At 33.6% G+C, this 25190-nt stretch overlaps 1 protein-coding gene across 1 annotated transcript in view; it reads left to right on the forward strand.

The window, feature by feature from the left end:
- LOC150105877 (uncharacterized) overlaps positions 1-25190 on the forward strand; it is a 49525-nt gene that overhangs the window by 18869 nt on the left and 5466 nt on the right. Inside the window, exons 5-6 of the mRNA XM_090393646.1 lie at positions 21541-21610; positions 22445-22490. Of these exons, the coding sequence (XP_090249772.1) occupies positions 21541-21610; positions 22445-22490 (116 nt within the window). The remainder of the gene's footprint in view (positions 1-21540; positions 21611-22444; positions 22491-25190) is intronic.

Consider the following 25190-nt stretch of genomic DNA (forward strand, 5'->3'; position numbering starts at 1 on the left):
CTCATACAAACCTCAACCATTTTTTTTGAAATTATACTTCAATAACTGATCTTTTCAAAATTATTCGATGTTCCCTACACTTAAAAATAATCAGTGAACAAATACACTTGGTAATAATCGATGCCTATCATATATTTTCTATATCAAAGTATTATTGCTAGGGGAAAAAAATGTTTTCCTGAGTATATGATTTTTTTCGTAGATGCTTAAAAATAAATATATAAATATATAAATATATAAATAATATTTTTTGAACTGTAATAACATTTTATTTATCATCATACATAGTATTTACATATACAATAAAGTATACTATTACATTTTCTGTTCAGTACAAAATGTACAGAACAGTACAGTGATTTTTTTTTTAAAATATAAATGTACATAATTTTTTTTTCAATATCTTTCAATAGCTTATTATTTTACAGCCTATTTACATGTAAACAATTTTTTAATATTAGTATCTTCATTATTGTTATGCACCTCACTGACTGATAATAATAATAATAATAATAATAATAATAATAATAATAATAATAATAATAATAATAATAATAATAATAATAATAATAATAATAATTATTATTATTTTTTTTTCGTGTAATATTTTTTTTTTCTTCCTGTTGATCTCGGTTGGGATGTAATGTCTCAGCTTGCATCCTCGAAGCTTTGTAATCAGTGGTCTGTTGGTAAATTTTTAACATCCGCTCGCTTTATGAAAAATTTGATTCTTCACAAAGTTCTATTGTATCTTCAGATGTCTTCGTATCTGCTTCTTCAAATTTCGTTCTTTTAATGTTTAAGAAGTTTCGTTCTATTTCATTTTTTCTACTAACGGCTATCCGCTTTTTTTTCAACCGCAAAACTCTAACCCTGATTAAAATTATATTAATTATTAAAAAAAAGAAAAAACCGAAATAAAACATATATTAAAGAAAATTTTCCTATATTACCTACAACTTACCTATTATCAAATGAAATCCTGAAAAAAAAAAATGTAACACTAATATTACCACTCGTAGTCGATCAAATGACCAGAGACTAGCAGTGGCGACGAACTTTTGTATTTATCGATAGTGTAACAATGTTGCATTCCAAGAACTTAATGTTGCAAGTTCTTGGAAATTCGCCGAAAAATAAGGCATTATTGTTTATTCAAATACCCAGTTCGGGAGTTTTGATAACGTGTTTGTGTTTTAATGAATACAGACATTGTTTAGTAAATAAAATTGTTTCCAAATTCCCATTCGTAAATTGAGTTTGTGTTTTGTGAATTCTCCGTTATGCATTTATTTTTGATAATAATAATAATAATAATAATAATAATAATAATAATAATAATAATAATAATAATAATAATAATAATAATAATAATAATAACGTATGTGAGTGTTTATTATCCAATTTCAAAATATTTACGAGAAAAAGTATATACCACCATTCATCATCATCCTTTCATAAAGAATTTTAATAACCGGCTCGCCCGACTTGAAAACATTAACAACCGGCTCGCTAAATTTGAAAAATTTTAACAACCGGCTCGCACCAGCCGGTCCCAACACACTGTTTGTAATTAGCTTATCTGAGGATGACACCGGTTACATTTGTTTTTTATTACTGGTTTGATTGCCGTGTTAGAAGTAGGTAGATGTTTGGAAGGTCAAACGAATGATCTGAAAGGTCTGATCGAAGGGAAATTGACGATATGTTCTGGTATTATTGCACCTGTCTTGATGGTTCACGTTCTTTTTTATTGTGGTCTTCTTTTTTGAACTAATTAGGAGGCTCTTTTTGTCTTCTGAGCTTTTAATTTGTATCGGCTTTGAAGTTTGTGACTTCCTTAAGAATATCTTGGTATCTCTGATCCACAAGAATTGGTAATTTTTTTGCTGTTTGTTTTCGCTTTTCTCGCTTGGTACAACAGTTTCTGGTTGAATGATGTTAAATATTCGGATAGGAAGGTTTGCGTATTGTCTTGCAATGCATTCAATCTCTTGTCAACTGGCTTTTATGTTATTGTCTCTTTTGGACTTCCCTCTAAGACGAACTATGATTGGTGCAGGTCGTGGCAAGCCTTGTGTTTTGCTCTTCCTAGGAATCCGATTTATGGTCTATATGTCATTAAGCTGTAAGGGGGATATCAATTGTGTGGCCTAATTTTAAAACTACGTCTCTGAAGATTTCTGTAGGTGCAGTTTCATGAAGACCGTTCATGACAAGATCTTCTTTATGTTGTTGCTGATTTAAGCGTTCGTATTGCAGTTTTAGAGAAAGAAGTTCTTGATGGAGTTCGGATGTCTCTTTCAACAAATTCTGTTGCCTGTCATTTACTGTGTCTTATTGCTGATTTTAATGTCCTTTACCATTTGCAACACTTCTTTCACTGCTAAATTATGATGTTGACCAATTCTTCATATTCGCTCTATTTTTTGTTATTTGTTCGTTTTGTTTATTAAAGAATTCTTGCACAAGATCTACTAAGGTGGCTTTTATTGTCTCGTTTTCTATTAGTACATTTAAAGCGTTGAAATTATAGGACTCACCTGCATTTTTGTCTGTTCAGTTCGTCGTCTGATGTTGCCTTCGATATAGTCGGCTGCGTCAATAGGTGGCTACCTTAGGTGCGTTTCTTTGTTCTTCCTGCAGATACGCACTTCAATTCCTCGCGTGTTGCATTGGATTTACGTTGCCAGGTTGTTTCTGAAAGCTGGCACATTTTAAGTATAGAATCCTACTGCATTTCGTACAGGTTATATTGTTTCCGTCGGACAATAGATCCACCAAGCATTTGATACACTTCATGACTCACCTTTCTTCAATTGAGCAACCATGACGTGATTGCAAAAATGGCGACGTGCTTTGTTCTTCGGTCGTTGTTCACCACAGTCCTCTCTGTTCACTTTTCAACACGTCAAAATTTGGTTTCATCTTAGCCGATTTCGGTGAATTTTATATCACTGTCTTTGAATGACAAGTAGAGTTACTTGGGAACACATTCAAATTAAAAACAGGAGTTGGAACCACATTAAAACTGTAAAAATCGGGAGCAGCGATATCATGGTGCGTCCGTTCATATGCCTACACAGCGCTCTCTCTATCAATAAATATCAGATAAATTACATACATTATATGAAGACAATTATGCATAATAAATACTTTCTCGTACTTAAAGTTTTTTTAAATAATAATAATAACAATAACTGTTTACAACATATATTATTATAATATTTATAATGATGATTATTACAGTTGTTTTTTGCAATTTTACACTCTATATATATACAATATAAATGGATAATACTTTTGCTACAGTTATTACATACATTTCATTACATATGATACATTACTTACATTTGTTTTACGTATGATACATTACTAACATTTGTATACATATAATACTTACTTTACATACATTTGTTTACATATAATACATATATTAAATACTTTAGTTTACATGTGATACGTACATTACATGCACTTGGTTACATATGATACATCTTGGATGAGAACTAATTTCTCTGCTTTCATCCTCGAAGCTTATATGTAAGCTTATCTGAGGATGACACCAGTTGGTTATTATTTATTGTTTTTTTTTCCTGTGTTGGGAAACTACGAAATCTATGATTGAGAAATTCGTGCGCACGCACGCACGCACGCACACACACACACACACACACACACACACACACACACACACACACACACACACACACACACACACACACACACACACACACACACACACACACACACACACACACACACACACACACACACACACACACACACACACACACACAAATAACTTGGAATGTATTGATGCATCACTGAACTGGAAGCTTGAACAAATATATTGTGTTTCATTTAGTTTGTATAGTATTTTGGATGCGTGTTTCTTGTTCATAGTATGTCCTTAGAGCTCTTTCCAGGCTATTGTAGTTTGTAAGGTTTCTGTATTCAAAAGGTAATTTGTTTATCATGTCTGGGATGTAGAAATTTCGCATGGCCTTTCCGTAGTGATTATTGTATTTATATGTGATATAATTAGTAGTCTGAAGTCTTGTTATACGGTATGTATTTCTGACTGTCCTGTAGTTGGCAGCGAAATAAAGTTTCAGTAAAGCTGCATAGTGTCATAAATGTTTTGCTGTCAGTATTTTGTGTTCTGAAATTGCAATGTATATAAGGTCGTTATTTACTCTTTGTTCCCAAAAGATCAGTTTTATCATTTTGCACTATAGCGACATTAATCTATTTAATTTGTAGGGTGCACAGAAAGCATATGTTGTTATAGCGTATCATAGTATATTTCGGCATAGTGCTTTGTATATTAGTGTTTTTAGGCGTATGGTAACTATTTCTTTTAACCTGTAGAGTTTGCCACTTATTGTTCGGAGTTTGTTGTGTAGATGGTTTATGTGGCTATTCCATTTCATATCTGCATCGAAGTAAATTCCAAGGTATCGTATTGTTTCAACCTGAGTGATTGTAGTGGTTTTGCTGTTCTGTGTGTTTTTTATGTTGGAAAGTGGATGTTGGATGGTTATATATTTGTTATCAACTGGTCGAGTCAGTGGATTTCTGAATATCATTAATTTTGTCTTTTCTGAGTTTAGGTGTATGGAGTTTTTCGTGAGCCAGTCTATGATCAGATTTATATCATCTTGCATATTTGTTTGGGCTATGCTTGCGTTATTATGGATGGATATTATTGCTGTATCGTCTGCGTACTGGAATGTCTTACCTTTGAGTTGTAACTGATTAATATAGTGCGTCAAAATTTTGAATAGAGTTGGGGAGAGTACAGCTCCCTGGGGCACTCCACAGGTTACCGGTAGCTCTGTGCTTCGGTTTGATCCGATACGTGTGATATGCTTTCTATTTTGGGGGTAGTTTGAAAACCACCTGTGAAGAGGCTCGTCTATTCCAACATGCCTCAGCTTTTCTAACAAGGTTTGATGTGTAAGTGTATCGAATGCTTTAGTTAGATCTATAAAGACTACCATGGCAATTTTGTTTTCGTCTAAGGCGGTATTAATTACGTCTGTAAAGTCTTCCAAGAAAGATGTTGTTCCCTTATTTTTCTGAAAACCATGTTGTGTTTTGGGGATAATATGAAAGATCTCAGTGTATGCTGTGAGTTTCTTCGGTATGATCCGCTCCATAATTTGATTGATAATTGGTAATGTTGCTATGGGTCTGTAATTGCTGATTAAATTTCTTTTTCATTGTTTGTATATGGGTGTGGTTATGGCGGTCTTTAGCATACTTGGTATCTGTCCTGGTATAAATATTTTATTTATTAGTTTTAGTAGGATAGGACTTAAACTAGTTGCATGTTGTTTTATATCTTTAGGTCTGATACTATCTATTCTTGGGCCTTTGCTTGGTTTGATTTGATGTATTGCTGAGAGAAGTTCTGCTTCTTTTATGGTTGGGAACCATAATATCTGTTATGATTGCAGTCCAAGTGGAAGGTCTCGTTTTGTGATTGGGGGAATATTTCTGTGCAGTTCTTGGATGGAGTCTGCAAAGTATTGCTTAAAGTTATTTGCTAGTTGTTGGATAGGTTTTGCGTCTTTCATGAAGGTGTGTTTTATGGTTTCGGAAGCGGTGGTGTTGGGAACAAAATCTAGCATCTCATTAATCAGATGCCAGGTTTGTTTCATGTTTGTGCGGAGGTTAGTTAGTCTCTGTACTAGCTTCTTTTTGCATTTCTGATTTGGGTTGTAAGTCGATTCCTTGTTATCTTATATTCAGTTTTTAAAGCTGTGTTATTTGGATATCTTTCCATAAAGCGTCCTTTCTGTGTATTTCTAGGATTAAGTTTTGTGTTATCCAAGGATTTTGTGTTGTTTTTGAACGAATTCGGACTTTCTTTGTTGTTTTCTTATATATTTCCTCCAGCGTGAGTTTAATGTTGTTGTATAACATATCTGCTGAATCTGATGCCAGGTGTTCCCAGTCTGTTTTTCTTATTTCGTGGTTGACTATTTCTTCGTCTATTATTGTTTTCTGTCGCTTTTCTTCTGTGGAACATTGCATGGGTATTGTCTTGGTGGGCAGGTTTAGAGCGGTGAAGTAACGGTCTGCTACTTTGCACTTTATGACTGACGCAGTGTAACTATTGGTGGTGCTCGGACGTTTATATGATCTAGACAGGAGGCATGATAGTATTTCCGCATTTTTCTTCTCTAGTACACGATGTTATTGTTGGTATTAGATTATATACGGATAGTGTGTCTAGGTATTGTACAGTGTTGTTCTGGTTTTCGTTTGCAATATTTATGTTTATGTCGCCAATTATCATTAGGTGTTCGGTTGAGCATATTTCTTGGCTTGAAAGCCAGCAATTGAGTTCGTGTAAGAATTCGTGTAATAATAATAATAATAATAACAACATTATTATTATTATTATTATTATTATTATTATTATTATTATTATTATTATTATTATTATTATTATTATTATTATTATTATTATTATTATTATTATTATTATTATTATTATTATTAAAACTACAATACGAACGTTTAAATCAGCAACAACATAAAAAAGATCTTGTCATAAACGGTCTTCCTGAAACTGCACCTAAAGAAAACCTCAGAGACATGATTTTAAAATTAGGCCATGTAATTGATATCCCCCTACAGCTTAACGACATTCAGACCGTAAATCGGATTCCTAGGAAGAGCAAAAACCAAGGCTTCTCACGACCTGCACCAGTCATAATTCGTCTTAAGAGCAAGTCCACAAGAGACAATCTCATAAAAGCCAGCAGGCAGAAAAAACCAGTTGCCAAGGACTTGAACGCACAGCAAGACAATACACCAATCTTCCTATCCGAATATTTAACACCATTCAACCAGAATCTGTTGTACCAAACACGAAAAGCAAAAATGGAAAAAAATTACCAATTTTTGTGGACCAGAGATGCCAAGATATTCATAAGGAAGTCACAAACTTCAAAGCCGATACAAATTAAAAGCACAGAAGACATAGAAAGGCTGCCACTGTGAAGAAAAAAGCCTCCTAAATAGTTCAAAAAGAATCCCGCAATAAAAAAGGAACGTGAACCATCAAGACAGATGCAATAACACAGGATATATCGGTAATTTCACTTTGATCCGACCATTCAGATCATTCATTTGACCTCCCAAACACCTGCCTACTTCCAACACAGCAACCAAATCAATAACAAATATATGTATATATAACCAGTATCACCCTCAGATAAGCTAATTACAAAGCTTCGAGGGTGCAGTTGAGTTACATCCCAGTAGTAGTATGTATCTAACATTATTCACTTAACATTCTGTAATGAATTCTAGTAGTAAACAGAAAATGTGATAGTAATACTTCAGTTATATATTTAAGTTTAAAATTATATATTTAATTTACAATTTAAATTTTAAAAAATTATTATTATGTGAACTGCAACATAAGTAATATTGTTTAACTTGTGAGTCATTAACAATAAACACGATTACTATGATTATTATTAATGGTAATAATACACTTTTTACTCTTGTGTCAATGAGAAATTCTGCAAATGATAATGATATTAAGAGTAATTATAATTCTTACTGAACCATTTTGCAAGAAAAAGATGCATTGTTGCCTAAATATTAGTATATTCATGTAATTATTTGAGAGATAATAAACTATAAAAAAAAAATATATATATATATATATATATATATATATATATATATACAGTATGTATGTAATTTATCTGAGACATTATCATATTATTATTATTATTATTATTATTATTATTATTATTATTATTATTATTATTATTATTATCCATTATTCAAAAATTCCATATAATCTTCATAATAATATTAGAAGAGCGTGTGTTGTAAATTTAGATGCAAAAAAGTATTATTATCAAAATTTTAATTGAAATGCAATGTAGAAACTGAATCGCATATGCTGTACTTAGTGCTGAATTTTTTAAAAATTACAAGTTGGAATGTCACTAAAGATGATTATCGTAATTGTGTAAATATTTTGAAATCAATCTTCTTCTTCGTCTTCTTCTTCTGCAGCTTCTCCCACTTAAGTGGGGTCACTGTTGGTTATGAGTCTCCTCCACACCTTCCTGTCTTGGGCTGTCACCACATCCAAGTTCTTCATCTTCAAGTCCTCTTCTACCAACTCCCTCCATCTCTTCTTTGGCCGCCCACGCTTCCGCCTTCCTTGCACATCCATCTGCATGACCCTTCTTCCCACATATTCGTCCTCCCTCCTCATCACATGACCAAACCATCTCAACCTTGCCTCCTGTATTTTCGCTCCTAAGTTCGTAACTTTCACTGTTCCCCTGACATAGTCATTTCTCAGATGATCCTTTCTGGTCACACCGCACATCCACCTAAGCATTCTCATCTCAGCTACTTCCATCCTGCTAATGTTATTTTTCCTCAGGGCCACAGTTTCTATAGCATATGTCATAGCTGGCCTCACTACTGTCCTATAAATTTTGCCTTTCAGATTGATCGGCACCCTCTTATCACATAACACTCCAGCCATCTCCCTCCAGTTCCTCCAACCTGCTTGTATCCTGCATCCCACTTCCTTCTCACCTCCTCCATCTTCTTCCACTGTCGAACCCAAGTATCTAAAGTCTCTCACCTTCCTGATGACATTTCCTTCCAGCTCCAGGTCTGTCTCCTGGCCACCGCCCACTGCGCAACACATATACTCTGTCTTACTTCTGCTCAGTCTCATACCTCTCTTCCAGTACTTTTCTCCATCTTTCCAGTTTAGTTTCCGCTTCTTCTCTTGAATCTACACACAGCAAGATGTCATCTGCATACAGCATTGTCCAAGGTGCATCTTCTCTCACCTCCTCTGTTACCACCTCCATCACAATATTAAACAGAAACGGACTTAATGCTGACCCTTGATGCAAGCCAAATTGATTTCAAATATTTTGAAATCAATAAAAAATATTATTTAAAAAAAATATTATTATTATTAAAATAATAATAATAATTATTATTATTTTTTATTTTTTTTAAGTTTGAGAAAGAGTGATTTTATATACAAATTATATTATTATATTATAATAATATAATAATAATAATATTATCATTATTATTATTAATAATGACTACACTATCACAGCGGATTGATAATTGTGTGTTTCTAACTGTAAATACTATAGTATTACTGTGTAAATTTATGTATTTTACAGCTCATTTTTATGTTCCATTAGATTAAAAAACTTACATTCTTTAGCGGTAAAAAAAAAAGAAAAGAGAATCGATGTATAAGTGTTTGATTTGTCTCACACTCATCAAAAAGTGATGGGAATTATCAACTATGCAATGATAACTTACACTGATTAATAGTTTTTTTTTTTAATAATAATATTTTTTTTTATTACATATGATATATACATTACATACATGTGATTACATATGATACAATATTGCATACATACATTACATGCATTCGATTGCATATGGTACATACTTGATTACATATTTGTATTTAAAAAAAATCAATTTTTTTAAATTAAAAAAGATTGATTAATCATAATATTAATCATAAAATTTATGATTAATATTGTGATTACATATTTATAACATAAGATTATCTATTTACAACGGGTTTAATTCTGTTTTTTTTTTTTTTACAATGAAATTCGTACAGTTTTTTTTCTTTTTTTCTTTTTTTCCTCTGTATAATGTATTGAGAAAGTTTCAGAAAGAGTGATTATACAAACAAATTTCTGCATTTCTTTATAAGAATTGCTTGTAGATGAGTGAGCCAAGTTAATCCCTACTACGAAGCTTGGGTTAGCTTTTATGAAGAGAGTGGGATTAGCCTTCACTATTTGTGTTGTTGCTTCTGTTTATGTATGGGATGTAGGCATTGGATGCTAGTGATTTGATGTGTATATTAGTGTTAATGGTTTCTTAACTTTGTTGGTATATTTTCCAGAATTCGTGTTTTTTAATGTTCTGTAGTTATCTACGTGTTTTAACTTTCTTGGTAGGTTGTTGAGTTGCGTGGGTATCTGATGTGATCTCACAAAAGAACCGTATGAGTTGTTGAAGGGTGTGGGGATGTATAGAGTTGTTGTCGGTCATGTTATACGATATGTGTCTCTGTTGTTTCGATAGGTGATGTTGAAGTAATTCCTTGTTAATGTCATGTAGTGTTTCAGGTTTTTAATGCTCAAAATTCTGTGTATCGCCATGTGCTTGTCGGATATTGGTTGTTGCGTGTATTGTGTCCAGAGCACTGTTGACACGATTTTCCTGTGTAGTGTTTCTAATTTTGTTAGGTGGCTGTTTGATGTATTTGCACAGACTGTTATTCCGTATAGGAATTCGCAGATACCGTGATATAGGAGTTTTTTTATGTTGGGTGGAATAATGTCTTTAACTTAGAATAGTGTTGCTGCGATGATCCGGAGTTTGGTGTGTAGGTATTCTATATGTTTTATCCGTTTAAGGTGGGAATCTATACAGAGACCGAGGTATTTTGCGTGTGTTTCAGGTTTGATTTCGGAACATTGGCAGGTATTTTTGTTGTTAATGCAGCGATATGTGTGACAATGTATCGATAATGATGCGGGGCGTATGATTCTTGGGTTGTGTATTACCAACATCTGTGTTTTGATGCCGTTGATTAGAATTGCGTTTTGGTGGAAGTATGTTATGATTTCGTTTAGGTCTTGTTGTACTTTGCAGAGAGCTGTGTTAATGTCTGTGTGGATTGCTAGTAGTGCAGTGTCATCTGCGTATTAAAATATTTCACTTCTTATGGATATGTTATGAACATCGTCAATGTATATGTTGAATAGAGTGGGTGATAATATGGCAGCTTGAGGTACACCATGTTTTACTTGTATACTCCGACTGTGACATGTGCCTATTTTTTTTACTTGTGTTCGGTTTGAGAGGTAGTTCTTGAACCATGTATGCAGTGTTCCTCTTATACCTATTGAGTATAGTTTGGTGAGTAGTATGTCGTGTTCAAGTGTGTCAAATGCTTTGGTTAGGTCCAGCAGTATAAGGACAGTGTACTTGTTTTTGTCGAGAGCTTTATTTATTGTGTCGGCAATGTCTTCTAATAAAGTAATGGTGCTTTTTGTTTTCTGAAAGCCGGTGAGCTGATGTTGTACTTCTGAAGTCTGGTGTGTGTTATTTTTTCTAGAATTTTTGAGATGACTGGTAGTGTAGCTATTGGTCTGTAGTTCTGAGTATCGTTTCTTTTGCCGTGTTTGTATATTGGCGTAATTACTGCAGATTTTAGTTGTTGTGGAATAATGCCTGTGTCGAATATTATGTTCACGAGTTTCAAAAGTATTGGATTTATTTGTTAAAAGTGTGTTATAAGGTCTGTGAGTCTTATTTTGTCTATTCCTGGAGTGGTCTTTGGTTTTAGTTTTAGGAGTACTTCTTTCAGTTCCTGTTTTGTTATGGGTGGAAAATACATCGTTTGTTGTTGACTTTGTGTTGGTAGTTTTTTGTTGATCGTTGGTAGTTTGTCTTTTTTGAGTTGTGTGATGTTGTTTGTGAAAGAATGGTTGAATGAGTCTGCTAGTTCCTCTTGGTTTATGTCCTGACCGAAGATTTTTGCAATAAAATCTTGTGCTGAAGTTTTCTTTTTTCGGGTTACTAAATCGTTGAGTGTAGCCCATGTTTGGTTAATGTTGTCGTTATATTCCATGAATTTGTGGAAGTAGTAGTAGCGTCTTTTTGCCCTAAGAATTTTTGTTGTTAGTTTATTTCTTGTGTTTTTGTATAAGGTTTGTAAATATGTATTACTGGGTGTCTTTTTAAGTTTTTTCCATAGATTTTCTTTTTCAGTAAGAGTATTTAGAATGTCATCATTTATCCATGGATTGTTGTCTGTTTGTCGCCTCGTTTGTGTAGGTTTTGTTGCTTTTTTGTATATTTCTGTGAACTTTAGTTTAAAATTCTCATATAATGTTACGGGATCGTTTATTTTAAGTAGGGAATTCCAGTCTGTATTTTTTACTTGGTTATCGACAATGCTCTTTAGTATGATCGAGTTTTGTCGAGTTTTGTGGTGGTGGGAGGGGAGGGGATAGGAAACGTAATAAAACGAAGTTGAGACAAAGTAGTGATCGGCAATTTTTACGTTAATTACTGATGATGTATATGAATGGATGTGAGCCCGTATATTGATATGATCAATGCATGATTGTATTTGTGAGTTATTGAGTATTTCTTCTCTTGTTGGAGTTAATGGTAGGGTTTATGTTATACTGACTTAGTATATCAAGATATGTGTTTGTGATTGAAGAAGCGTGGTCAAGAGTATTTATGTTAATGTCTCCTATTAGGATGAGCCTTTGTGTTGTATGCAGTTCGATGCCGCTTAACCATGTTTCTAACTCGTGAAGAAAACTGAGTGGATTATTGTCTAGGGGGTCTGTATATTGTGTTTATTGTATATTTGATACTATTGTGGCTATTTGTAATTTCCAAAATTAGTATTTCCGCATGTTCGAAGTGAGTTTGTTTTTCTGTGACATTGTGTTTTTCTTTGATAAATGCCACAATGCCACCTCCTCTTTTGTTTGGTCTACATAAGTTGTAGGTTTGATAATTGTTTATGTTGTATGCGTAAATTTCTCTGTCATTTATTGCAACTTCGGTCAGTATTAGCGCATCTATGTTTATCATTGTATAATTGAGCTGTGTTATCAATGTTAGCCAGTGTTTTCTTATATTTCTTATGTTTGTGTGTGTATGATAGTGAAGTTGGTGTTGGTGGAAATGTTGTCTGACCATTTCTTCAAAGAGTCAAAGACCTTGAAGTTTATGTTGTCTGACTGGATACATTCGCCTATGTTTGAGATCTCCATTCAGGGCCGCATTTACCATTAGACGCATGAGGCGCAAGATGGGGTCTCACTCTCTAGGGGATCCTCATTTTAAAACCTTACTCCTCACAAAGAACAATAAAAAAACAGCGTAGTTATAGGTTGTAAAATAAAATACTTATTTTTAAATATTAAATTCATAATATAAAAACTAGAGGCCGCTGAAAACTTTGTGAGGCTTCCCGCTTCCATTTATAATACATTGTTCTTTCCTTAGAATATAAAACTAACAAGAACTCTGCATTCCATAAAATTCATGTATGTAAGCGTACCATTTCTTTGCTGGAAGTATATACACATCCAGCAAACCTGGATAATATTCTGTCCACCTGCTGAAAGAACATGGATAAGAAGTGTAGTTTGACCGTCATGTCCGTTAGAATGTGTGATAACCTTTCAGCCTAAAAAGAAACACTTAACTACATTACCTGGAGTACGTAGTAGCTACGTTCTGTGGCCTACAGCAAGAAACGCAGTTGCTTGCCATTCGCTCGGCAACCGGAATCTAAGTTGTATCAGACTAAATACAGTACCTACGAGTTATATTCATTTTGCCGCTTGTTTTTATCGTATAATTATAGTTTTTAATGCCAGCGTAAAATAAGAAATCCTTTCATACTTTCTTCACTTCATTTTGTATTACTTTGGAAGATCAATGTCACTATCAATTGTTTTTGCTAATTATTTTAATCGCCAATACACAAAAATACAAATTAAAAACGCAAAAGTAAAATTAAAAAGGATAGAGGTTTTAAAAAGAATAATAACTATCATTAAGTTACAGAGTAAACTAGGGCTAGCATTTAGAGGAAATATAAATGATATTTTTTTCTGATTCTCGCGGAAATTATTTATCGTGTTCACATTATTTAAGTGAATTTGATGATTTTTTAAAACATCACATGAAAATGGACGCTAACTGTGGTTCTGGCAGATCAAATTATCTTTCTTACCATACTTGTAATGAATTCATTGCGTTAATAGCTAAACAAACAAGAGAAATATTAATATCAGAAATTAAGGAAGCTGCTTATTTTGCAATAATACTCGATTCAACGCCAGACATTGCCCATAATGACCAACTAGCTATGATATTTAGGTATGTTGCAAATTCTGAGATTAGAGAAACATTTATCGGGTTCATCAGAATTACACAACATAATTCCTTATATTTAGAAGAGGTAGTATTAAAAAAATTAGAAGAATTGTCTTTGGATATAAAAATGTGCAGAGGGCAAAGCTATGATAACGCTGCCAATATGAATTTTGAATTTTGAATTATGAATTTTTTCAGGTTTACAATCTGAAAAAACGTAGTCCCTCTGCACATTATATACCGTGCTCTAGTCATTCCTTAAATTTAATTGGCAACTATGCCGCGGAATCTTGTCCGGAAGCAATGCAATATTTTTGTTTTTTTCAAAATGTATATAATTACTTTTCATCTTCAACAAGAAGATGGGGTATACTCCTTAAACATTTAGAAAAAAAAAATCTTTAGCAGTTAAAAGACTAAGTGAAATGAGGTGATCCGCAAGAGCTGACGCTATTTTGACTTTGAAACGTGGATATAAACAAATTAAAGACGCCTTACTTGAACTATCCATTTCTCCTCATGAACAACCTATTTCTAAATTAGAGAGCTCATCATTGGCTGAACATTTTGACAAACCAGAAACAGCAATTTTAACAGTTATGTGGGACAATATTTTGCAACGAATAAATGCTGTTAGTAAATCTCTACAAGATCCCGATATGGATTTGTTTTTAGCTAATAATCTGTTACAGTATTTAGTTGGTTTTATTTTAGATATAAGAAATAGTTTTGCTGCTGTAAATGAAGAAGCGAATTTATTAACAGATGAGACAAAATTTAAAGATGAAAGGAAAGAGTTAAAAAACGAAAAAAAATGAGTGACGAAGTTTCACAATCTAACACTGAGATTATATTACATGGGAAAGAAAATTTAATGTCATTTGCGATAAGCTAATTTTGGAAATTAATGAAAGAACAAAAAACTATTTCGACATATTAGATATATTTGACATTTTTTTGAAGGAAGATATAGATCAAGACAAGTACAAGATCAGTATTAATATAATTTTACAAATTTATGAAACTGATATTGATCCAGAAAAATTTACTGATGAAGTTAAGCAATTTTTAATCATGATAAAGGAAGAAAATTCTTCAATTAAAAATATGTACAAATTTATAAACGATGGGTTAAGGTCTACTTTTCCGAACGTAGAAACAATTTTAAAAATATTTTTGACGATGCCTATTTCAAATGCAAGTGCTGAACGCTCATTTTCAGTGTTGAAACGAATAAAAAATTATTTAAGAAGCAACTTGCACCAAAATAAAACAAGTGACCCGTCGTTATTATGCATTGAATCAGTTGTAATGGACTCGATCAATTATGATGACATTATAGATATATTTGCTAAAACCAAAGCCAGAAAAAAAAAAACTTTTAGTTATTAATTTTTTATTTAAATTTGAACTGATTTATTTTTATACTTTTTTTAAAATGCAAATATATGCATATGTTGAATTGTGTTATTAAAATGAGTTATTATGGAAATGTTGACTTTTATTTTCAAACTAAAAAAATACATATTTTTGAGGGCCTCATAATGATGTTGCGCCTCGGGCCTCCAAAAGTATAAAGGCGGCCCTGTCTCCATTATATAGTTTTTAAATGAGTTCTAATCTTATTCTTAAGGATGTGAAAAGTTAGTGTTTTATATTGGTAGGCTGTGTAAGCCGGATTCACTTGTAATTATGTATACGTGGACAAAGAATTCCCAGATATTCTCAAGAATATCTGGGAATTCTTTGTCCACAAGAACTTGTAGTTTTTCTCTCTTTTTGTCTTCCTTGCCTGGTATAGAAGATTTTTCAAGTATAGAGTCCAGTGTTCCGTTATACAGATGGGTGTTGTGAGTTTCTTATCAGTTAGGATCGTTGTTGCCGGCCTTGTTTTCTTGCTTGCTGTAAGAATGGAGTCTCTCAGATTTCTGTTGGTAAAACGAGCGATGATGGGTGGCGGTCTCTCTTTATTTTTTTGTGGGCCTCGGTTGATATAGGTGATATTTGTGGTTGCGATCTGAATTCCAATTTTGCTGCCGATCAGTTGCATTATGTTGCTTAAGTCTTCTGTGTTTTCTTTCGTTATTCCCTCAATTTGAAGTTCTTTTTTTTCTTTCTTTTTATAGCATGTGTTCCACTTGACACTTGAGTGTATTTACTTCTTTCTGCAATTTTTGATTTTCGCGTTGGAGTGTTTCTTGCGTTTCTATCGCTACCGTTAATTTCGTCTTTATTTCTCGCATGGTTCCTAACATTTCTTCAGAGGTCTCGTTATTGAACTGTATGTAATGTTCATACTCCTCGATTTTTTTGTTAATTTGTTCCATGTGTGCATTTAATAAGTCTTTCACCATAGTTTAAATGAATCAAAGTTATCTGTAATTTTAGTATCCGGAAGCGGCTTACCTTGATGTGCGTCGTTACTTTTCTTTGGTGTCTGGTCTTTGTTCTTCGTTTTCTCATGGCACTGTTGACATCACCATTCTGTCCGTTTCACTGCTCCTTTTTACTTTCCACGTGCTTTCTGAGATCCGTGAACAGTGGAAGTGTTGTTTTTTTGTTACATCCGGAACAATGCGGCCCGTCCCCTTCATCGCTTAATGGCTTATTGCATTTGTTATAGCTCATTTTGTTTGAACTTCGCTGTCTCGGTGACCTTTCGCCTTTCTTCCCGTTATCGACTATAGCGCGACTTTTAAAATGGCGACGTCCTTTGTTCTTCGTTGGCTGGTGACTGCAGTACACTCAATGAACTTCCAACACTGAAATTTGAATCTTACTTATCCAATTTTGGTAAATTGAACGTCCCTGTCTCCAGCGTGACTAGTAGAATTAAATTGTAGCACACTTGAATTTAATTCAAGTAAGAAACATGAGTTAAATAACACTTTAAACCTATAAAACCAGAAGCAGCGATACAGCGTAAGAGCATCCGTCTGCATACCAATATAATATTAAGTATAATAATAATAATAATAATAATAATAATATTATTATTATTATTATTATTATTATTATTATTATTTAGTAGTATATTATTATTTTTTCTAGTATTATATTTAAAGAGTTCAAATAATTTTTTTGCCTGTTCAGTCCATTATCTAATTCTGTCTCCGATATAATCGGCTGTGTTGTAACTTTATATCATACGGTTGGTGGCAGCGTTTCTTTGTTCTCCCTGCAGTACAGGGAGCACTTCCATTCCTCACGTTTTGCATTGGATTTACGTTGCCCAGTTGTTTCTAAAAGGCTGTAATATGTAAAGTGAAGATTCCTAAGGCATTTCCGTCTGTATGATTTCCGTCGTACCATAGATCCTTCAGGCATTTGTTATACTTCGTGAGTGAACTTTCTTCCATTCAGCAACGGCAGCGTGACTAACATTAGCGATGTCCTTTGTTCTTCATTCATTGGTGACCATAATCCACTCGATATTCAGTTTTCAGCAGTCAAAATTTGGATTCTATTTAGCGAAATTATATTAATTATATATTACTCTCTTCAGCGTGACAAGCAAAATTACTATGCAACGTCTTCAAATTAAAAACGGAAGTGATAACCACTTCAAAACTATAAAAATGGGAGCAGCGATATCACCCTTTGCTCATTCGTTTGTATACAGAGCGCCCTCTCCTAATAATAATAATAATAATAATAATAATAATAATAATTGTCAGTTTGATTCATTTAATGTTTTAATTAATTATATATTAAATAAGTCTTCTCATTACAGATAAAGGTGTTCAAAAAGTTTTAGAAATATCAGTAATAATAATAATAATAATAATTTTTTTATTTATTTAATTTTTAAGTTAATTGCTACAAAATATATGTCTATTAAATATTCTGACAAAAAAAAATGAAAAAAATTATTATTATTATTATTATTATTATTAATACGTGTAAGTTAGCACTGCATAGTTGATAATTCCCATCACTTACTGAAGAGTATGAGACAAATCAAATACTTATACATCGATTCTCTTTTCTTTTTTTTTTCCGCTAAAGAATGTGAGTTTTTTCAGTCTCGTAGAACATAAAAATGCACTGTAAAATGCATAAATTTACACAGTAATACTACAGTATTTACAGTTAGAAACACACAATTATCAATCCGCTGTGATAGTGTAGTCATCATTTTGTTTTCAAGCATTTAAAAATAAAAATAACTACTTCGCGCTGGTGAAGAGTTTTTTTACTATAAACGATTCGATAGAATTAGGTGGTTATTTTGTTCAGGTCATGCTGCTTTTGAGAGGGCAGTGTTAATGTCTTTGTGAAGTATTAGTATTTTTCCATGATCGCGTATTGATATATTTGACTTTGTATGCAAGTGTTGAGTTTAATTTATGCATATGTTTTGACACTGCGTGTGATAAAATTGCTATGTGAGGGGCCACCGTGCTGTATGTGTATTCAGCGGCAGTGATGTGTGCCTATTTCTGTTATTTGAGTTCTGTCTGTAAGATCATTTGTAAAACTAGATATGCAGTGTCCCTCTTATTCAGGCTGAGTACAGTTTGGTGAGTAGTATTTCTTGTCCAAGAATATCAAAAGCTTTGGTAAGATCAAGGAGTATGAGGATAGCATGTTTTTAAATAAACAGCTGCTTTAATGTGTTCGTTTGTAATGTCCTCTGATAATCCTGTGGTGTGTTTTCGTTTTCTGCAAATTGTAATGCATTTGGGAGAGGTTGCATACAATATTTCTGTAAGTAGTTTTGTAGTCTTGGATGTATTATTTTTCAAGAAGTTTAGAGATGACAGGCAAGTTAGCTATTGTTCTATAGTTGTTAACGTAATTTCTTTATCCATGTTTGTAGTTAAACTGCTGTAGTTAGTTGTAACTACAGCAGTTTAAGATGTTTGGGAAATAGTGTCAGTGTCGAATATCATATTCATAAGTTTCAGAATTACAGGATTTAGTTGTTCGAAATGTGTTGAGAGGTCTATGAGTCTGATTTGTTCAATTGTCTCGCAATCGTCTTTCACTTTTGTTGTGAGGGTGCATCTTTCAGTTCATTTTGGATAAGCGAGGAATGTACATTGTTTGCTGTTGACTTTAGGTTAACAGTTTTTGAGGTGGGTCTAACTAATGGGGAAAGTATATTTTTTAAGTTGTGCGATGTTTATTGAGAAGGCATAGTTGAATGATTCTGCCAATTCTTTCTGATTTTCTCTTCACCGAAGCTATTGGTGTGTGTGTGTGTGTGGTGTGTGGGTGGGTGGATGGGTGTAGGTGTGGGTGTGGGTGTGATGATTTTAGTTGAATGTTGTTGTTGTGTGACTTCTTTTTTCCTTTTCCATAGGATGTCTTTTATTACAATACTCTTAAGGATGTCCTAAAATCATTCATGCTTGTCTGCTCCTTCCTGTGTCTTTTGTTGCCTTTCTGTACATTTCTGTCAACAGGAATTTGTGACTTTCATGTAAAGTTATAGGATCATTGATATTAAGATAATATTAATTCAAGAAACTAAATCATTTATGTTGAATAACAGAGGTTCCCAAAACCGAGTCCTCAGGAGGTCAGCTTCGAACCATCAGAATGTTTATCTAGATCAGTAAATTAATAACTTAGATAACAATAACAATCTGTAATTTCCCAAAACTTTCCCAACTGGTGAGCACGGAAATTATGACCTCGAAATTTGGAAATTTCCTACTTAGAAGGTGGAAATCTTAGTAAATTAAAGAGATAAAAATGTCTCACTGGATATATTATTATTGATCATATTTCATGCTTATCCGATGAACAAACCCCTTTTCCATCTAGTTAATCTCATACTTTTAAGGTACTTCTATCCCTGTGCAATAAGGGTAGCTCGAGGGATAATCGTCTCTATTCAAAACCCACCATTTATTTATTTTTATTATTATAAAACCAGTTATTATTGCTCCATTGAAGGGTTGGAAGAAAGCTATAAACTGCATTTCTCCATCAGCTTGATCAACTTGATAGATAACACCGAAAATATCCACGAATATAAAGAGGAAAAGATTGGCCAGAATTCCCAACCCAATAATCGGCAAATTAACATACCAAGAAATAAGACAATATTGAATCCAAGTATATGAACAAGTGTTTCCATAAACGAAGGAACTGCTTCCGATGGAAATACAAAATTATAACCAAGATTTAAAAAATGGATAATGCAGTGGATAGGAAGAAACGGTCCATACGAAGTACGTATAGGCTACTTATAAATGTTGATACTATTATTGAAGGCAACAGATCAGTAAACCTGGGTGAAGAGCATTTTGTGATTACTAATGCTTTTTTCCTCTTATGTTAATAAGAAATGCAATATCCTATTGTTAACGTGCCCAAATGCATTCTGCTTTGGAAAAGCTCCCGCGAATAAACAAATCCAAAAGTCTTTCTCAATATCTGCACTTTTAAGATTAATTCAGCAACTGCTGTCCACTGTTTAAAAATGACTGTGCTGCATTCCTCCTCAGTGAATTCTACGTCCATGCATAAATATATTCTGCTATCTTAGTAGTGCTTAATTGTTTCCGTTAATCGGGTATGATAATCCCCTAATTTCTAAAGAAATTTGGTAGCAATTTCACTTCATATTTCCTTTAAAACAATATTAAGTTCCACTAACGAAGAAGGCCGTTTTAATTCTACGTTTCAATGAATCTCACCTGAAACTGATTATACTGTAGAGGTTAAGCAGACTTACATCGTCACTCCTCTCTCTCTCTCTCTCTCTCTCTCTCTCTCTCTCTCTCTCTCTCTCTCTCTCTCTCTCTCTCTCTCTCTCTCTCCTGATCCCCGCAGTTTTGATTAAACCTCTTCAATGTCTATGATTTGGCAATCATTGCTTTGTTATTTATATTGGCGGTTATCACACTGTAAAATTTTATCATTGCATAAAATGTTCGCATAACAAAGTGGGATGGGACAATCATTATACCATCAGAAACGCTGCTCGGATCTAATCCTTCACGCAATCTGATTACACTGTCGCCTTCAATCTAATTGTTGGAATGGCATACTTTTGTCAAAAATTATGCAACCCTTCTATATTAAAGTCGTTCTCGTTCCACCAGATCGATTTCCATTTCTTCTTTGTCTAAGTTTTGTTACTTCGGCCAATATCGCAGGATTTCTCTGAAACTTCATGGAAGGCTGCTATCCAGATATTAAGAAGTGATATCTAACTTGAAGAGTTTTGGCTTCCGTTTGGCAGTAGTATAGGACTTATTGATCGAAACTTAGGTAAACTGTTGTATGGAATTCCACGATTATTTAAGCACGTGTTTCCTCAACACGTTTGGAAGTGTAAATTTGAAATTATTCCAGGTTAACATCGGGTAATATTTCATATGAAGCGCAAGAATTCTTTCGGCAAGCGAGATATAAATGGAGTTGAGTGAACCACTGATTTCTTTCAGATGCCAGGTAATTTGAATATTGGCTAATTGCGTATATCTTGATGTAATTAGAATAGTGTGCATTAATTTTTGATAGGAACTATTATTTTTGTAAAAACCTTTTTCTTTATCTTATAAATATTCTTTTCTCCGATTTCTTTTCTTTTCTTTTTTTTTTCAGCCACTGAAATTTGCGCTCAAAAATTCGAGTATTTGGGGATTTGTGATAAGAGATGCAGTCCTGCGTGTGAGTAGGTACAAGTTTCTGATTTTGTACTTTATATATATTCTTATCTCATGCAGATTATAACTTTCATTCTTTCCGAAATTTTCTCTAAAACAAACGAATTTTTTATGATGGTTTTAAGCATTGTTTCAATTTCCTTTTTTATATATTATAATGTTAAAACTTGTACTTTTACTCATACTCATTTTTTTTTTAATTTTAAGGAAACGGCAACGTCTTAGATATAGTAATTAACATATTCCATTATTACTTCAATTATTCCCTTATCAAACAATATATTTGAGGACTTTTAAATTGGTATCATCAGAGGAACATTACAGTATAGATACGTGCAAGCAGACATCATATCAAATATCCCAGACTAAAAAAGGTACACAGAAAGGTTTCTAGCAGTAATTTAAAATAAAATAAAATTTATTATTCACAACGAAACACCGACACTAACACACACACACACACACACACACACACACACACACACACACACACACACACACACACACACACACACACACACACACACACACACACACACATGGGAGGGAGAATAGAGAGAGAGAGAGAGAGAGAGAGAGAGAGAGAGAGAGAGAGATGATGCGGGCAACATCATAAACAAACTGGTTGCGCATGGGTTTTTCACCAGAGCATCATGTAGCTAAAACCGTCATAATGTCATACGAGTGTGTTATAAATGGGCGTGGTCATAACGGATAGTCGTCGTACGAGGGGATCATCGTAAAGCGAAGCTCGTTAACTGGGGTATTATTGTATGTTTATATAACTGTATGTACATGCATGCATAGACTTTTCAGTATAATTTAGATTCTCCGCATTTCAGGACCATCAAGTTTCGCTTTCAAATAGTGGATTCTTATTTTGATCCTGTAAGTATAATATTATATCGAATGTTTAAGTAGGAAGCATTCTACTAAAACATTATTCTAACATTTTTTCTTTTATATTCTTTTCATTTATTATGGTTAAAATATATAACCTTAAATACATTTTTGTTTATTTTTAAAATAGATTTCAATGATATCATTTAACACCAACGACCTGTATAAGCATGTAAAAATGGCACTAATTCTGTAGTGCAGACTGCCAGGTGTAATACCCTTATTGTTTCGATTCCACTCGCCAAATAGCGGAGGTTTTTTCAAACGTTTTCTTCAGCCTTTCTGTCTAGAGTCGATCTATGGTATGTCCAGCAGGATTTTTCTTCAGGAAACTCAGGATCAGAGAACTCATGCTGTTTCACACAAATTATAACTCTTACGATTGAAGCTGCAAGATATGGCTTGCCTTCAGCAGACTCTCTCTCTCTCTCTTCTTCTTCTTCTTCTTGAAAGCCTTGATTAGTTGATAGCACGGACTGACTTTTAGTATAGGCTGTGTTCCAATTGCCATTGTTCTATAGCACCTTCACCTAATCCAACTCTTGGATGAAATAAGAGAAAGTGTAAAATCGTCTATAGAAGTATTTTTATAACTCGGTAAAATCGGTATACTTTTATACCGATTTTACTGGCAAACAAAATTCCATTCGAAATACTTGTAATTAATTAACAAAATTTGTTATATTTAATAATAAGGAAATAAAATTTACGAATTACTAAATAATGTGACCTCCCAAAAGTTTTGTAAAAGAACAAGGAAGGTTAAAGATGAATTAATTTGTGTCTAAAGAAGGTTCCAAACAATGATATTTCCAGATGGATTATCGTATTAACTTATGACCTAGGGCAACTACAATAACGAAGGTCAACCGTGCACGTGGGTTTCCCGCCTTAATGCAACAATGGAAAAAGGTGGCAGATGCAGATCTACGGAAGATCCAAGGAAAAAACGTAGCAGATCCCATGTTCATCGGGGCCAAATAAAACGGGGGTTGATACGGCAAGAGGGCGTTGGTGTTTAGTCAGCGAGATCAAGAGGAGTTCCAACGAGAGAGAGTTACGTGTTCCAGATGGTGACAATGTCAGCGAGGGTTGAGGAGTTACCGAGGTACGATGTATTGTTGTGTCCCTATCTACGATTTTTATACTTTCATTTATCTTTACCAGTGAATCTCTATTTATCTTTATCCAATACTTATCTATGTACGAGATATCACCCAAATACAAATACTCAAGCTTTTCCTCCCCTTAGTGTCCCTAATATTTATATTATACTACGCGTTTTAGGACATTTAGTTTAAGATATATAATTCATAAACAAGGAGCAATTACCAAAATATATCTGAGTGTAAAACTAATATGCAGTCGTGATCCTTATCTCGTAACTTAACAAATTATTTCCCCCCACATGATTAGGTTCGTATGTTTTTCAAGTGGTGCATTGGGCAGCAATTTCAGACTACTGTAATTTCAATGAACAAAAGTTTATTAAATTGTTAAGCATGGTACAATTCATTTTTCTATTATATAGAGTCAATTCAATACTAAGAAAAATAAAATACAAATTAACATCAACAACATACAAGAATTAAGCTAAGATCCTACATGGGATTTGCGATCATGCCGCCATAACAGATTCTATGCTTACAACAAACTGTATATAATCCCAGAACTAATTAACACTTTAGTTAACCCTACGCTAGTCTCAATTCTCTATAATACAGTATTACCGTGGAGACATATATTATCAGATTACTCTATCTACTTACTATAACAATATAGGTTAAACTATCCTTTCGCTTGCTAACACATATCTTTGACCTTTAAGACTCTCATATACAAATACAAAACACATGCATAAATTCCTGGGCTCACGAATACTTATTAAATAATATTATCAAGCTTACTTTCATTCTAATCTGACATGTACTAAAGTCCTAGCTTTTGACTTGGGTCTTCTACATTAGTTTCTTCCTTTTTCCCTTTTGTACCTTTCTAGAACGAACTCTTCTATGAGCTATCACTCCTAAGTTCTTTTGGCATTAAACAGGACTCTCACGATCTTTACTTTTCGTGCTTGAATTACGGACACACATAGGATCATCTATTTTTACGGCTGTGAAACTCACCACGTGGGCACTGACTTCTTTACGGATTTCTTTCTCTCGTTACGAATACTGGATGTTAAAACACATAGACAATATCTTCCTTCTTTTAACTACACGGCGATCCTCGTTTCTTGCAATAGGAACACGGAATCGAAATCTCGTGCACTTTGTTTCCTTGTTGTGTCGGACAGAGATAACTCCTAAGCCGTCACTCAGGAAGACCCGTGAAAACCTATACGAAACTTTAGAGGAATCAAAAAGCCTCGTGTGTGTTTGTGGGGGGGGTTCCTAACCCTTTTATACGAGTGTCCCTAACGGCACCTTCTTCAATTTCTTTTCTTCCCTCCTTACTAGAATGGATTTCACTCACCAATTAGAGTGGCGTTTTTCTGCCAAATATGCTGCAATCCGCGTGCACGCGACTGATACGTGACGACGTCTCATTTCGGGAATTGACCTTGAGCGATCATCTTTTGTTTATGCTAGCCTCTATGTCATATTTCCAAAATTAATCCCCTTTCCAAAATTTTCTAAGAATTTACTTGAATATTTTAATCTCTAGCCTCTCACGTACAAATTC

Source organism: Typopeltis vanoorti, chromosome 6 (genome assembly GCF_054136105.1).
Source record: "Typopeltis vanoorti isolate ZY-2024b chromosome 6, IOZ_Tvanoo_1.0, whole genome shotgun sequence".
NCBI classification, from domain to species: Eukaryota; Metazoa; Arthropoda; class Arachnida; order Uropygi; family Thelyphonidae; genus Typopeltis; species Typopeltis vanoorti.